This window comes from Mytilus edulis, chromosome 7 (assembly GCF_963676685.1).
Source record: "Mytilus edulis chromosome 7, xbMytEdul2.2, whole genome shotgun sequence".
Taxonomy (NCBI): Eukaryota; Metazoa; Mollusca; class Bivalvia; order Mytilida; family Mytilidae; genus Mytilus; species Mytilus edulis.
The window spans coordinates 18,071,988-18,089,851 of record NC_092350.1 but is presented as its reverse complement, the minus strand read 5'-3'; the positions used below and the strand labels follow the sequence as shown (position 1 = coordinate 18,089,851).

Sequence of the window (17,864 nt, the reverse complement as noted above, 5' to 3'; positions counted from 1 at the left end):
GTGAGGCAATGTGGTATACAGGGTAGAAAAATCAAAACTATGAACAGATTCAAAATCACCAATATAAGCATGCAATTTATCAAGTACTTCCAACGAGTTCTTGACACTCCAAAAGTAATTTATTCCACTATTTTCGAAGGCCTTATTAATTCACATGTAGAATGCAAAAGTACGAAGTAAAATTTTAAATAGATGTCTACAGAAAAAGATAATACATTCTAGAGTTTTTCCACTTGTTCTAAATTAGTACGTTGATACTTTTTTTTATTATCTTACTAGTTGTTTATTTCAGCATTCGATATTCGCTTGTTGAACCGTGACGTTTGAGTTTGACTGTCCCTCTGGTATCTTCCGTACATCTTTTAAACAGTTACAACTACATAATCTTTTTGACATTGTTTTTGTAATTTGATTTTGAGTATAAAATAGATATTTGATAATCGCGATTTGGCATTACGTTTATATTTTGTATGTGCTTTTCATCATATTGACAAAGAAAATATAGTGTTTTTTCGCTTATTATGAGAAAAAGGAGAACTATATTTGGTATATGGTGTCCTTACACGTTCTACATGTATATAGGACAGCGGTCATCTGACCTAGTTCTCATTTCATATATAAGAGATAATGGTTATTTTTCCGTAGTGAAGTATGCATTTAAGATATCAAATGCAATAGGTCAACTTCGAGTATTTTTGGTGTATTGAATGATTTTAAAGTGTACATCTCCGACTGACAGGTTTCATTTGACCTTTTCTGTTTGATCTGTTTCTCAGATACTATTAGCAATATATCAGCTGTATTTGGTGTCTGTAATGATTGCAAGGTAAACATTTCGTCTGTTATGTTTCACCAAACTCTGATACCTCATAGTCAGATATACCTTGTCATACAATTAATAGAATGTATCTATTATCTGATTCTGTCAGCAAACGGACAGCTATGATTAGTGTATAAAATAATTTTACATGTAGAACAGGATCTGCTTACCATGCCGGAGCACCTTATATTACCCCAAGTTTTTGGTGGGGTTCGTGTTGCCTAGTATTAAGTTTTGCTGGGGATAGCTGATTTATCCTCTTCATCGGTGGGCTTTTGCAAGCGATGTCTGACTTGTAAGCAAATACGGATTACCCAGACCACCACTCTACTGGCACAGAGAGCACCATGTTTAGAAATGCTTCTGTGTTTCTTCTACAATTTTAATGTGGTAAACAGTATAAGGAAATCTTACCAAGACGAACCATTATCATGATTATGGAAATACGCAAAGTTCTTGTAAATCTGAATTGATTGACAAGCAGTCAACAGAGTTGACAAACTTGGCAATAATTGTACCCACGCTCGAATAATAAAAATTAAGATGCCGTGACAAGATTGCAAAGCATACAAGTTCCCCACCAGAGTACAAATAAGGTTATGACAAGGATTATAAAAAAAGACAGACTGAAACCAAGTATCGTTAAAAGTTGATGAAACGAAATAAAACTACTACAAAATGCAACTAAAGACAGAAAAAGTATTTATGTTCTAGTGAACACGATAACGCAAAATCTCGCTGACATGAGGTCTAAAGCAATTTTCTAACAGCTGTGATGTTAAACAGTTGTTTGAGCCTGGAAATGTCTAGAACCTAGAAAGATTTAATGTTACGAAAGAAATCGAGGACAGTATTCACTCCATCTTATTTCATATTCTTTAAACAAAGGGAAATCAACGTCAACTAGCCCTTTACCTGTTTTATTGAAATTAAAATATGGAAGAACCAACTGTACATTTAAATCATCTAAGAAGGAAAATCAAATATAAAAAAAGGAAATTTATAAAAATGACCACATTATTGATATTCATGTCAACACCGAAATGTTGACTACTGGGCGGGTGATACCCTCGGGGACGAAACGTCCGCCAGCAGTGGCATCGACCCAGAGGTGTAAATAGTTATCAAAGGTACAAGGATTATAATTTAGTACTCCAGACGCGTATAATAGTTATCAAAGTTACCAGGATTATAATTTAATACACCAGACGCGCGTTTTGTTTAGATAAGACTCATCAGTGACACTCAGATCAAAATAATTAAAAAGCCAAACCTGTACAAACTTGAAGAGCATTGAGGACCCAAAATTCCAAAAAAGTTGTGCCAAATACGGCTAAGGTAGTCTATTCCTGGGAGATGAAAACTCTTAGTTTTTCGAAAAATTCAAATTTTTGTAAACAGGAAATTTATAAAAAATACCATATAATTGTATTCATGTCAATACCGAATTCGAAGTGCAAACTACTGGGCTGGTCATACCCTCTGGAAGAGACGACCACTAGCAGTGTCATCGACCCAGTGGTGTAAATAGTTATCAAAGGTACCAGGATTATAATTTAATACGACATGCATGTGAAAAATACGATTGTGCATACTGAATCATAGCTGTAGAAGAACAGTGTCAAAGCGCAAAACCGTACTAGATATCTGTATGAGTGTGAAATATTAATGATAAGTGCAGAAAAATCAAATGAATTACTGAATGAAGGATGTTAAATCGAAACTCTTAGTGAACATTGAATGCATACCAAAAAGGTTTTTTTTTACATACAAAAGGAGAATATCGAATATAAAAAAACACATATATTAATGTTTAAAACTCAATAGTGGAACAAAACAATCTATCTTTTTTTCTTTTACTTAAAATAATTAAATATAGAATATTATATTGAAAAACATATCAAATCAGATAAGTCTTTTGCATCATAGCTAAAAAAATCAAATTATAAAGTTTGCACTCTTAATGTGATAACTACGATATTTATCTCCGAAAAATAAGTAGAGAAAGTTCTTTTTTTGGCCAACCATTCTAATAAAATAATTCTTGTTGCAGACACAAAGACCCTTGACGGAATAGGCAGCTTTCATGGAGGAATTACAGTTGTAGCAATAATTAGCATGGTTATGGTAATAGTTTTATTAGTTATCGGAGCTATTTGGATTATGTTTTACATATATAAAAGTAAGTTGGAACTATTAACGATACCTATTCACAAGTCTAAAAATGTTAACAAAACTAACGGTAAGAAATATAAATATTTTGAAGAAAAGATGCAATTATTTATCGTATTCAAATACAATTATTTCGTCAAAGCAAGTGAAACAAGAAAACTCTTTTGTTAACGACAACAGATGAAATTGCGTACATTTAATGGAATTTCGAAAATAATTAATTAATCTAGATTCTCGTCATTCAAAAAGTTGCTACGAGTTACATGCTATGTATAAAAATTTGTGAATAAATGTAAATGTAAGCGAACGTTTAATCTGAGAAGACATGCTAGACTCGAAAAACATACTTCGAAAGATAATCAGTCCAGCTCCTGAATGCAACATCTGCAGGTGTGCGTTCAATAAGATTAAGTCCGTAAATTCATTTTTCTGTGGTAACAACACTGGAAATTTTGCAGATTCGTTTAACTGTGAATTGTTTTTTTCGCTTGGCGCATCGAATGACGCCTTCTGTGTTTATGAATAAGCGCAATTGTCTAACTATTGGTAGATTCTTGTTCTGTGAAGAATTCTGCGAGTTGCTCCTTTTCCTTTTCACTACTGATTTTTTTATTCTGAATTTCTATAATCCAGGTACAAGTTGCGCGGTTTATTTCATCTTTCGTAATATGTTTTTCGCTTCTAGTATTTTTCATCAGATCATACGGTCGCTTACTTTTACATTTATTCACAAATTATTACACGTAGCATGTAACTCGTAGAAACTTCATGAATGACGAGAATCTGGATAAATCAATTATTTTCGAAATTCCATTAAATATACGCGATTTTAATTTTTTCGCTGTCATCTGTTGTCTTTAACAAAAGTGTTTCTTTTTTTCACTTGCGTGGTCCATGTAGGCCAAATGTTCTCATTCGATATCCATAACGGTCCTTGCATCCACAAAATCGATTCTTTGAATTGCGTTGACGATATTCCCCGAGTTTGAAGGTCGGCTGGATTTGATTCAGTTGGTACGTATTTCCAGTCGTAATTTTGTGTCGTTTCTTTAATTGCTAGCACGCGATTCTGAACAAATCTTCCAAATGATTTTAAAAACGAAATCCAGCGCAGAACGATCTGACTGTCATTCCATTATACTGTGCGTTGTAGTTCAAGGGTTTTCGTGAGGTGTTTAGCCAACCGAGCTCCTATTACAGTAGCCATCATTTCTAGTTTTGGTAATGCCATTTTTGCGAGCGGAGCGGTCCAGTTGTTTGCAATTACGAGAGAAGAAGTGTTTCCCTTACATAAGTAGGCAATGGCTTCATAAGCACGTTGGATGGCATCAACAAAAACATGCAGTGTGATTTTCTCGTTGCTTTTCGGTCTCATTTTGATCGTTAAAATAATGGTGTGCGATTTTCGATCTCGGATGTCATCTAGAATTTCATACCATGATTTGACCCAATCGTATCCGTCTCTCTATTATGTTTGTATCAGTAGTTCATCTCTTACAGTCACTGGTCCAAGAATTCCGAGTGGGTCGTCATTTGACGATGATTTCCGTTAAACTTCTCTCTTTGTCGCTTTTGAGTTGTCAAGTAGTATATGATCTTTTTGTTTAGCAGATGTCAATCTGTCTGATTTTGCATCCCAACGCATTTCAAGAATTTTGTCTCGCTATCCTTACCAATAACGTTTGTTCTTGTAGCTTCATCGCTAAGTTGATTGCTATTAGACTTCCATGTTCTCAAATTGAATCCTACATTCTCTAGAAGAAATTTAAGCGGCTTCGATAATTCTTCCGTAAGTACGTCGTCTACATACAAATCACGCTTGAGTAATGAGCGGTAGCACTTTTAACCGTTGATAATTGTTTCAATAATGTAACGTTAAGAATAAATGGCGAGCATGTTGCTCCGAATAGAATTACTTTGAATCTGTAAGTCTCAAGTCTACTCTTGGGGTTGCTTGGATCTCTAAGCCAGAAAAATCGAGTGGAATCGCGGTCTTCTTCGTCTAGTCAAACCTGGAGAAATGCTTTCTCTATATCTCTTTTCAGGGCGTATTTTCCGTAGCGGAATCTTTTTAAAATTATGTCGGTTACTTTATTAAGCTGTTAGGGACTAGAAGAAAGACAATCTTTAAGCTGGGTGATTCTGAATCTTGGCGACAACTGCAATCATATACTATACGTATCGGTGTAGTCGATGAATCTTTTTTTCACTGGGTGATGCGGAATATAATGCACTCGATTATAATTCACATCCGGGGTCTCAACCTTCTCGATAAAACCTCCATTTTCATGGTCGTTGATAATGTCACCGTATATCTTAAGCATCGCTGGTTCTCTAGAAAGTCTGTTTATCACGTTCTATGTTCTCTTTCTGGCGATCATCTCGTTGCAAGGCAACTCCGGATGTTCCGGTTTTCTTGAAAACTTGGCGATGTACCTATTGTCTTTCAAATGAATGTTATATTCTTGGTAAGTCTTCGCTGTCTGTTCTGTTCCTATGGATTCGATTTCCCAAAATTTATGTAGTTCACATTCTTCTAATCTGTGCGAGGTCATAATATTCATGATCTATGACTTTCATTGACTAGTACTGTACGAATTTAATTGTATAGGTCCTGATAGCAAGTATCCTACTTAGGACTAACAGCGGTTGGTACTGGTCCTCTAACAACTATGTCTCCAACTATATTCCAATAATAATCCGCGCCAACGAAGACTGATACCTTGAAATCTTCGTCCTGTAAAGCTTGGTGGGCTTTTCCAATCCATTCAAATGCGGAAAACTCGATTGGTTCCTTGCGTATGTATGTATTGGTTAAACATTCTGTGGTATCATAAGAACTTCAATAGGAATAAGCGTGATCGTCAGACCTTTTAGATAGATAGCAGCAATTTGTAGATTTCCAACCTTCTTGTTGGATTCAACGAAACCGAATATCGTAATCGTAAGACGTGTTCAATGTTTCTTATGCTTTACTTGGAGTCAATGATATACATAGAGCCTTCGGCAAATGAAGACGTTGCGGGTCTATTGTTACGTAAAATCGCGGTAAAACGTTAACCAACTAAAAGAGTATAAAATAGATTAAACTGAAACACAACTAATTCACAACAATTATGTATCACAATTATATTTATCAGTTAAAACAATTATACTGGGTAGTTAAATATATGCAAGTAAAACTATGGGAGTTTAAAGTCATTTGAATTTCCCCCTGGTGAGGCTGTTAAAAATAAGGGGGTCCCTAAGTATTCGACCGTAGTCATTAGGTCAAATGTATTATGGAATGATTGAATACAAATATTTGTTATCGTTTAAAAAAAGGAATAAAAGATCGTATTAAGATCGTACATAAGACCAATCTATATATTAAATATGTTGGAAGGGTGTACGCTTATGTTGCACTAAATACACAAAAAAAAAAAGAAAAAAAAAAGAAAAGAAGATAAGAACAAAACTTATTATTTTCAAACGGAAACAGTTGGAAACGAGTACAGCAAAAATATCAATCAAAGAATCATTTGGCATGGTGTTTATAACTACTTATATTTCTGAAAAGGATAACTTAATATGTTCCTACTAAAATATGGTTTGTGAAATAGCAACTAAGCATCAGATATTTTAAAAGAGCTGATTTCTAAAACTTTTGTAGAGTGGACATTCTAAGAAATGATGAATCGAATGGACACCCACATTCACAACTTGGGTGATTTATTAAATTAACAGCCTGTATTATTCACCTATTAAAAGTTAAAAGACTGCATCTGTGTCGTAATTTTGTATGCCATATATTTTCCATCCTATTTCCAATAGGTAATATTTAGATACCACAAATTTTTTCGCTGGTTTGCATTTTATAAAATTTTAGATGATATAATATTTGACAGCAAAAAATTTCATGCATGATTTGAGGAAGAGAAAAATGATTTAGAAAATGTGTTCAATCGACATCTCGGTACTCTATTGAGAGAACAGTTTATAGTATTATGACAATTATTATTTTCATCAACTGAAATACAATCCATAAGATATTTTGGAACATTATTATTATGTAATTTATTAAATACACAAACTTTACGTATATTTCTTGGAACTCAAAGTTTCCAATCCAGTTTAAATAGTAGAGATTCTTTGCCAGTAAATTGTGGAAGTACAGTAACAATTCTTTCTGCCTCAAGTTGCAAGCGCTCTATTATTTACGAATCTCTATCAAAGAACCTATCCCATAGCTTGCATGCATGTTCTAAAAGTAGAAGTATGTATTCGAAGTATATTTATTCGGAAGTTTGTTTCTATTAAGAATATATTTTAATTTCATGAGACCAAAAATATGTTCAGTGGAAATACACAGCCTGTAGTGTCTACCTGTACTGACTACTTGCAGTTTTTAGAAAACATGTAACCCAAATATTTATGGTCATCACGTTTTTTAATAAATTGTTCTTTTTATCTCAAATTACTAATCTGGAAATTACTAGTGATTAAGAGTCTAGGCTCAGTCCCTGAAATATTTCTCCTCTTCAAAATTCAGCTTGGTGCCTGCCTTTTGTGTTCTTACAATACAGTAAGACCTTGGACATAACAAGTTTAGATTACTAAACGAAAATGTTACTGACTTGGGACAAGCAAATACAGTAACTGACTGGGTTTAAAATGTTAACGAGTGCTCATACCTGGACCATTGCCAATTATGTTACCAAACATTTAAAAAAAAACCAGTTGTTGAAGAAATTTTAAACGCTTTCAAATATGATTACAACTATTACAGTTCATGATTGATTGTTTGGTTAGTGTTGCCCAAGTTTAAGTTTGTGGAAGACTAAGTATCAATACCTACAAACGTTCATAATTTACATTTGGTATATATAGAATTTAGAAAAGAATTAACTATACCAATTCCAAGATTTATTGATTGATGGTTGTGTTAAACCTCACTTATAGTATTAAAATCATAGTTGCCAGTTGTTTTTGATAACCAACTGTGACCGACGAATTTATAAGTGAATCCTTTTCAATTTCTGGTATAATTACGTTTATACTGAAGTTGACCATGATGAGATGCAATGTATTGAATTATAGAAAACACATAATTTGTATCAATAATATTAGGAGAGTTTACATTTAAAATTGGTGGAGATATATTTAAGAATATATTTTTTTTTGTTAAAATAAAAGAATGGCACATAACAGGCTGGGTTGTTGTGGTCTGCTTTTATTGTAACTCAAGTTCTCCAGTCATGTAGATTCTTCCACCCAGGACTATCAGCTCTATGTAAACGACAGTGTGTAATGGTCAATGGATAAATAAGGAATATGAAGAACATATTTTACTTTTCTGTTTTAGGTATTGGAAAAGAGGCAAAACACGTTTTGCGAGAACAAGTTAAATACTCAAGAACTTGGCAGAGTAAGTTCGTTATTTGATGCATTGCTAGTAGTAGTATCAATCTTTCAATCCGTTCATTGTCTTTTCGCCATTTTCTTGTTGGCAACTGTGTAGCCTGTTTTACTGAATTAATGCTTTTATTGGTCCCTTCTTTCTCCTTGTAAATGTTAAAGGGCTTTAGGGATAGGCCAGATCAAGTGTATTGTCGACCTCTTGTCTTGCAATACATAATAGTTATCAAAAGTACCAGGATTATAATTTTATACGCCAGACGCGCGTTTCGTCTACATAAGACTCATCAGTGACGCTCAGATCAAATAGTTAAAAAGCCAAACAAATACAAAGTTGAAGAGCATTGAGGACCCAAAATTCCAAAAAGTTGTGCCAAATACGGCTAAGGTAATCTACTCCTGGGGTAAGAAAATCCTTATTTTTACGATAAATAACGACTTTTTTCATTACGTTTTCATTATGTCATTACAACTATATATATATTTAAAATGGAAATACGAGATTCAAGTATATTCATCATAGGCAAAGTACTAAGTCAGGGATTTCTCTAAGTACTTAAAGGATTATTAATAACAGGCTAGTATAAAATCTTGTTATATTGATATTATTGCTTAAGATTTTGTTAATAATATAATAAGCATAACTAAGAATTTATTCCCATACAGTAATGGACACTTTCGCTCCAACATCCCGTCCATCCCTATATTTTGCGATTGTACAAAGCCATGTTGTTCCCATACTGCTTATGAAATCTTTATGCACTGAGTAATATTTTCAACTTACTTGTGAGTCTTTGTTTACTCCTTGGTTTTGATTGTCGGCCTAAATACACCAAAAAAATTATTTAAAACTACATGCTCTTGTAATGTCAAAAGCCCTAATCTTGTTACTATATAAGACTTACCTCCATAACTATGTTCCACAGTACAAATCTTAAAATAAAATACCACCGTATTATGCAAGACATACTTGTAATAAATATATTGCTTCCCCATTGCATATCAAAAGTAATACCTATAATTATGGCAGGTTTAGTCAATTAAACCCTGAGAAAGATTACTTGTAAATTGTGCATTACACTGTCAAGTAGTAATTTGCTTCATAGTAAATAATGAAATCGGAAATATGTCAAAGAGACAACAACCCAACAAAAGAGTAGAACACAGACTAAGACCAAAAATGGTTCTTTTATGCAGCGAGAAAATCTCCAATCCGGAGGCGGGCTTCAGCTGGCATTTTATCATTAATGTATACTACTTCAGCGAAATGAACGCTCTGCTAAGTGCATACATTATTGCAATTGATGTATTTCAATTCAAACAGGAAACGGGTTTTAATTTTTAATGTTGTTAATTTTCAAACTTTAAGCATATAATTTCTTTAATGGTAAAAAAAGAGGGACTAAAGATACCAGATGAACAGTCAAACTCATAAATCGAAAATAAGCTGACAAAGCCATGGCTAAAAATGAAAAAGACAAACAGACAAACAATAGAACACATGACACAACATATAAAACTAAAGAATAAGCAACACGAACCCCATCATTAGTAGTGAGGTATTTTATAACGATAAAATATATGTTTTATTTAGAACAAGGAAAGCAGTTCTCTTCTAATTGTTATATTTGATTTAGTAGATGAAAAAAGTCTTCAAATAACTACAAATTGAAAAGTGAATGTCAATCTAGCAACAGAAAAATCCGAGCCGGAATATTTGACATACAATACATTGCCGAGACCCGAAGCTCGAAGATGATGCGATTTAAAGTAACCTTAATTAAGATTTATGAATGTTATCTTGTTGAAATTTTGTTTTATAATGTTTAATGGTTCTAGTCTTCTCATATATACTGAATATTTGTTAATATTTTGACTCGTTTTTTTTTTACACATTTACTAGAGCAGTGCCAGTATTGTTGCAAAAAATATGTTTGCGGGATTGTTTATTTGTGCTGTACTGTCTTAAAACTTTAAAAGGTATACAATTATTTTGATTTGTCCTTTTTTGAAGACGTACATTTTAAGAATGTACGTTGGTAGCAACAAAAATGACAAAATTGTACATACCTCATTATATACCTCATTTATATCGTGCAATTTTCAAAAATATAATAAAAGGTCAATATACACATAATATGTTAAAGCTTTAATTTCTGCAAAATTGACATATATTGTAAACATATTTTGGGGTAAAAGTAAAACATAAATGTCATCATTTTACAGAAGAAACATTCTCACACATAAACAACATTTCTTAGGTCCGCTAATTTAATCTAAAGTCTTGTGATAGAAAATGGTGATTTAATACACGACTGCTTTAAAGAATATCACATTGCATGAAATGTAGAGATAATACAATTTTGTTAAATTTCCATGTTTAATTTACAATAAGAAGAAATATATTTTAAATTTTGCAAAAACACTAAAATTTGTCATCTCAATGGATTTGTTTTTGAATTATTCATTCTGTAAAATAACAACAGAACCTATATATTTAAATATTCAAGAGTTACCGAATTATTTACTTAGTATTCCATTATGTTCTAACAATGAAATTTCTGAGTGTTCAAGCAGAACATTCCAAATCCGACCATTATATTTTATCTGCCTCTACTGTACAAAAATCACTTCTGCTGTAATAACCCTGTAGCTAAACTTTTATTATCCTCTGGTATCTTCCAGCTCGGTTAGTTTTCTGCAATGTGTGCGCATTCTAATGTTTAAACTCCTTCTATTTGTTATTCCTTTGTTTTGTCTTTTTTTTTAAACGTCTGTTAGTTCTCTACGGTTAGTCAATTTATTATTTATTTATTTTTGTTTTGTCTCTATTTTTGTTTTGTTTTGCTTTGTACCTATCTGGTTGGTTTAGACTAATTTTATTTTATTTCTACAGTTCCATTTTCCGTACTGTAAGACTACTGTTCCAGTTAAGGGGAGGGGTTTATGCGCTGATACACATGTTTAACCCCGGTGTCTTTTATAGGTTGCTGTTTTGAGTTTTACTCATTATTGAATGCTGCTCGGAGACCTATATCTACATCCTTGTATGTTGGTCTTTGGTGATACAGGCAGTTGTCAATAATTTCTCCACAATTAGTCTATTTATACCGTTTGTATTCATACATGATACTTAAAATCTGTACGCTATCTGGAAGTCGCGATTTTCGAAGCGAGAACTTTTTGGATCACATTTTAAATTTGATGGGTATACTGAATTAAACGGTAAGTTGATCATCTGTACATTGCTTAATGATTAATTCAGGCGACATCGATATTCTCAAATGGTTTAGAATTAAATTCCGCACATTCAATATCCGTGTCTTTGCCTTAATCAAGAGATTTTCAAGTGCATCACTAAGAAAAATTAGTCGGCGAACCTAAAAACAATCTTTTTACCCTCTTAGTGTACAAATTAACGTAAAAACCAGACTTAATTAACTCAATGAAGTATATTTCAAGTGGTGGTAAAAGTTTCAACCAGATCTTTGAAGCCAGAAATAAGAAAATTACACTTGTTTGAATTTCTCACTGTACGATCAGTCTCGCTTGTTTATTTTAAAACTGTATGATCAGTCTTTATGTCACTGTATTCTAGTGGTGATTTCAAAGTTATTTACGATACCTTAGAAGGTGGCATTTTTCTAAATACCAAAAATATATTTCAATACATTCACATCCTGAAAACTTATGAAACATGTTTTAGCTTGATAGGGTGTACTCGACTCACTACATTAAGTATAAGGATGTTTAAATGTTGCAAAAATAAGAGGAAGGTTTGATGCATACTAGTATATAAGTTTCAGAAATGTCCTCCGTTACACTTAAAATTGTACGAACACACAGATTTAGTTGTTATATAAAAATGCATGTATTTACACACATTCGAGGCCTTACTGAAGCCTATAATTGATCACATTTCCTTCACTTTGTTTAAGATGTAGAGCTATATAAAAAAGAAGATGTGTTATGATTGCCAATGAGACAACTATCAACAAAAGACCAAAATGACACAGACATAAACAACTATAGGTCACCGTACGGCCTTCAACAATGAGCAAAGCCCATACCGCATAGTGAGCTATAAAAGGCCCCGATAAGACAATGTTAAACAATTCAAACGAGAAAACTGTCTCTTTGACACTCAATTGTACACCACTTTGTCAAGCGGGGGGGGGGGGGGGGGGGGGGGGGGGGGGGGGGGGTTATAGTGATAAAGAAGTCCGTCTTTCCGTTTGTCCGTTGGACCGGTACAATATGTTTCGCCGGTTTTGTAAGCGCATCTCCTCATTTACCACTTAATATACATTGGGGGTTCAAACCATTTTTAAATGGAGAGGGGTCCATTCCAGGAGAAAAGGGGATTCCAAATATATGTTCCCATACAAATAAATTGATAGTTAAAAAAGGGTTTCAAACTGCCGGATCCCCTTTTTTTGAATCCGTCACTGATATAAATATTAATTAGTCTTATTCGGATTCCTTATCATAAATGATAATGACTGTATTGTGTACCGTCTATTTCGAATTTTAGTAAAAATCTTTTATGGGGTTACTTTATATAAGATACGGACTTGAACATTACATTATATGGTGGCACCCATCAGGTATTTCCAACACCTCCTAAACCAATCATTAAAGTTTTCTGAAATTGCTCCATTTTCACTCGATTAATGCATTATTGACCTTCTATTTCTGTAAACTTACCAAAATTATATCGCATGCATTATATTATCCCCCTACGCAAAGCTGTCTTTATCCATTTTGTGTTATTTTAAAAGACAAGTTTGATTATATATATTTTTTTTATTTAGAAAACTACCCCTTTACATCGGGGGCACCCGTCATCAGGGTAGAAGTGATGGTGCATCTATACTATATTATTTACAATTATATACATTTTAGTTAATGGTTTCATTATAGAATGTCTTTGAAACAATAACATACATGGCACATTAATAAGACAAAGATAGAGATTTCTAAAATACATAATCATAATAAAAAAAAGAAAATTTTTAGAATGTTAAAATATACATGTAATTAAAACACTCATAGACAAATATGACCATGCAGCATGTATAAAGCATAAAAACTAAGATCAATCAATATATAATAGTACATACGAGTAAGTCAACTCAAAGGTTATTTTGGTTCAACCATAGTTTGACGTAATCTAAATAATTCTAAGAGATATATTCTTCCATAAAGATCATAAATTGAACCAAATGTTATCATCAATTGTTCAACGGCGGACGGTGTAAATAGTCTTTAAAAATGTAATAGCTAAACAGATAACTGTTACGATACACTGTTACAAAGTCCACAAGCGAATCATGTATTACCTTTTAGGCATTTGATTTTAAATAAGACTGATGGAACAAAAATACAATTATTTTGCCGTCTAAAAAAATCATCAGAAATATATTTGTATTGTCTGATGAAAGTAATTACACGTTATAGTTCCTTTGATAGTTCATAATATCACATATACACGTATATACCTTCAAATTGCTGTTGTTTTTTCTTCAAAATCACGACTGGTCATACAGTCAAAAAATCTGAAATCGCTTCTAGAATACAGTTAGTTCTAGACTGATCGTACAGTAATTTATTTCGGGATCCTCAAGGAAAACATATTTCTTTATGGGAAATACGAATATTCTACTTAAATACGAAAAGAATATTGAAACAGTATATATTTAACTGTAAACTGATGCAAATATTTGCAATAAAAGATTATTTGCTTTGTACTACGAGAGCAAAATTGTCCATCGATTTCACTTTTTTCTACCAAGTTGATGTGATGCACACGTATATTTTATATTCTAATGCATGTTTTTGTTACAGTTACTCATATTTATGATGCTATATATACCTTGAAGATGTTCAAAGCACTTTGTAGATATAGAAGTAAACAAATGATGAGAAAAGTTACCGTAGGCAAAACCGTCCTGATAGCCAGTTGGAAATCATCGCTTCGAAAATCGCGACTTCCGGATAGCGTACAGAATAGTATCTACACTGTGATTAACAGTATATGATTAGATTTCACGAAACGTACTATGATTTTTTTTATACTTATGTTATTAGGCAATAGCATTAAACTAGCAGTTGTCCAAATTATATGCTGTCTTTTATTTCTATAGTTTAACCCTTTCGTAGCTTATAAAGTACATTTCTCTTTATAGTTTGATTTGCCTTTATGGCATATAATCAAATCAATTTTGTGCCTGTACTTTGTTATTTATGTGTCGTGTATTGTTATATTACATTGTTTGTTCGTCAGGGTTTGCTACAGAAGTAAAATGTAGAAAATTACAAAGACTTGAACACAAAATTGTATATTAAATTGAAGTCCCTCTTTTAAAATTATTGTAAAATATTAATCATTTTTATTTGTTCTTATTTGATATTTTTTTCTATTCACATGAAAGAGCTTGTTTTCACATTCCATCTTTACACAAAAGTAAGTAGCTTGAACCTTAATATGATGCCCTATACATGTTATACACTTTTATTATGTATTTGTTTGAATAACACGACATAAACTATATTTTAACAATGTATAAAACTATGATGCTGGTTTGAATTCCATTTTCATTCTGTATAAAATCCTAAGCTTTTTATTTAGACATTTTTTTTATTACGATGAGATAATAATACTTTGAGTATTATACAGTTTAAATTGAAAATCACTCAAATCCAAAATCTTCCAAATCTAAAGTGAAATTCTAATATCTACATGTACGTATACTGGGAGAAATTTGAATTCTGTTTATACTTTTTCCAAATCAGAATGATTTTGCTGAAAACTATAGTAATGGTATTCTTGATTGAACTTAACTTCTATATTTTTATCTTTATTTAGCTATGTTATATGCAACATTGTACTATCTAAGTACATTTTTTTGGAAACAAAATAAGTGGAAATGAAATCTTATAATCTATACTTTATCACAAGAAAAACTATCTAATACATTTTTTATTTCAATATATATTATTTGCATTTCTTTAAAAAGGATTTTGCATTACATACTTGAATATTCCTATATGATATTTGCTAATTAGGACACAAGTTTGATATAGCTATAGCAAAGGGGTTAACATTTCATACACATTTCCATACGGAAACTGATAATCATTTAATGAAAAAGGGAAACTACCGTCGTATTGTTTCGAAAATGTATTCGTAATTTGACAAACCTTTCTAGAATTGTCCGTTTATAAATTTTGAAATTATTAAGAACATTTGGTTTCACTCCCTCGGGCAAAGTTGCCTTTTTCGGTACTTATACATTCTCGGATTTCAAATGTTTGGCTTTGAGCGTTCCTAATAAAGGTAAATCCACATAAGCGCTTCGGACCTATGAAATTATTAAACGTATTGTTTTCATTTTTTTGACAGTTTTTTTTGGAAAAAATATATCTACTTGTTCCCTTCCTTTTTTTATATTGTCATATTGCTTTACAATTATGTTAACTGCGTGTAAAGTTAAAATGATTTGTTAACGGAATAGATGATTATTTTATAAACCAGGATATGAAATAGGATTTTTTATTTGTATGTCATATTTTGTGATCAAGTCCTACAGTTGAGGAATTTACAGAGTTTTATCAAACTTTGCTATAATAATATTATAAATCATTTAAACATTAAGAAACGAATCTCCCTCATACGAGGCTTGGGTTCCTTGTACGGGTTGTATTATTTTGTTAATCAGTTAAAATCAACGAAGGAATGTATATCCCTCATTCGTTATTCGGGTTCTGCTTTTATTTTGTTCCTGTAGTTTTATCAGCTCTTGAATGATTGTATACTGTTTTAGCTTTTTAATTATTTCGGATATGAGCAGCACCGAAAATAAAGTTATTGTCGAAATTTACATCTGGTGTAGTAAACTTGGAAGGTAAATAAAGAAGAGCTCTACGGATGCATACATTTTATATACTGTTAAAGGACTTCCTTAATTTGAAATATTGTGTTTTTATGGCGTTTTTATTAAGATACATTAAGTTTGTTATTGATATTAAAACAGTATCAAATGCTTTATGTTGGTTAAATGTCAATATTTTCATGTTGAATGTTTATGGAATATACCGGTTATTTAGAATATTGTAACTATTGGTTATATTTTATGTAGATCTTGTTTTTAATATTTTTTCATTGTTCACTCAATATCTTAAATATCTGTGATTTTTCATTAAAAAAAGTGTGATATCAAACATTGAATCGTTAGTCAGATTCAATATTTTCAATTAATTTTATTATGTTTAAATATTGCAATCAATTCATCGTTTTATTTTTTTTTACAGAAATTGTATGTGATAGTAAAGAAAGATATCTTCGAATATTGATATACCGGTATTACCGATGATACTTGTACACTTCCAAAAATTGATTGAACTTTTTAAAATATGTAGAAACTTAAAGCAATTACCTTTTTTCCAAGAAAAGGACAAATGTGGTGAAGCCTGTTCATTTTGTAGTTTAGTTTAGATCTGCATTTATCAAATTGGGTGAGTTTTAAAGCGTTTGAATCAGAGCCAATAGTTTCGAATAAATCTCAATTAATTTATTAGATTTATATTTTTTTGAAGCACTCTATCACTGATAAAAACTGATTTCATATACATATACACCATTCGTTTGGATGTTTAAGCTTATACTTTTGCCATTTGCTAAAGGACTTTCAGATTTGACGTTTCCTTTGAGTTCGGTAATTTTTATACGACCCCAAAAAATTTTGGGATATTATATTGGTATGATGTCGTCGTCTGCGTCGTCGTCGTCCGAAGACACATTGGTTTCCGGATAATAACTTTAGTTTAAGTCAATAGATCTTCATCAAATTTTTTCAGAAGGTTCAATACCACGAAAGGAAGTTTGGGATTGATTTTGGGGATGATGGTACCAACCGATTAGGAATTAGGGGCCCAAAAACAAGCATTTTTCTAGTTTCAGGATAATAACTTGTGTAGAAGTATTTCAATTGCTTAAAAATCATACCGCAATGTTTAAAACCACAAGTAGAAGGTTTGGGTTATGGAGCCAAAGTTAAGGAATTTAGGGCAAAAAAGGGGTCAAAACAAGCTTTTTTCTAGTTTCAAGACAATAACTTATGTGTAATTGTATGGATCTCTCTGAAATTGTACCACACTGTACCATATAACAAAGGGGAGGCTGGGATAAAGTTTTAGGTTAATTGCTCAAAATATGTAGGAATTAGGGGCCAAAAAGGGCCAAAAAGAAGCATGATTCTAGTTTCCAAACAATCATGACAATAACTTGTGTTTAAGTGTATGGATCTCTCTGAAATTGTACTACAAGGTTCAATACTGCAATGGAAAGCATGGGATTGAGTTTAAGGGTTATTGCTCCAAGGGGGATTCAAAAAGTTGGGGTAATTTTTTGTTAACAATTTTTTGAAGGGCTTTCTTTTTTTCAAAGAAGTTTCAAGAAGAAATCTTCAATTGC

At 32.1% G+C, this 17,864-nt stretch overlaps 1 protein-coding gene across 3 annotated transcripts in view; it reads left to right on the top strand.

Annotated features, from left to right (window-relative positions):
• The window catches only part of LOC139480913 (uncharacterized), a 30,330-nt gene extending 19,497 nt beyond the window's left edge, over nt 1-10,833 (top strand). For 2 of the 3 annotated variants that reach the window (XM_071263860.1, XM_071263858.1), the window contains exons 6-8: nt 2,874-3,002; nt 8,337-8,399; nt 10,293-10,488. In XM_071263860.1, coding sequence (XP_071119961.1) covers nt 2,874-3,002; nt 8,337-8,399; nt 10,293-10,366 — 266 coding nt within the window. In that variant the 3' untranslated portion in view covers nt 10,367-10,488. Of the gene's footprint in view, nt 1-2,873; nt 3,003-8,336; nt 8,400-10,029 lie in introns of all 3 variants that reach the window. The other variant, XM_071263859.1, reaches the window with a different exon arrangement.
• The last annotated feature ends 7,031 nt before the right edge of the window (nt 10,834-17,864 follow it).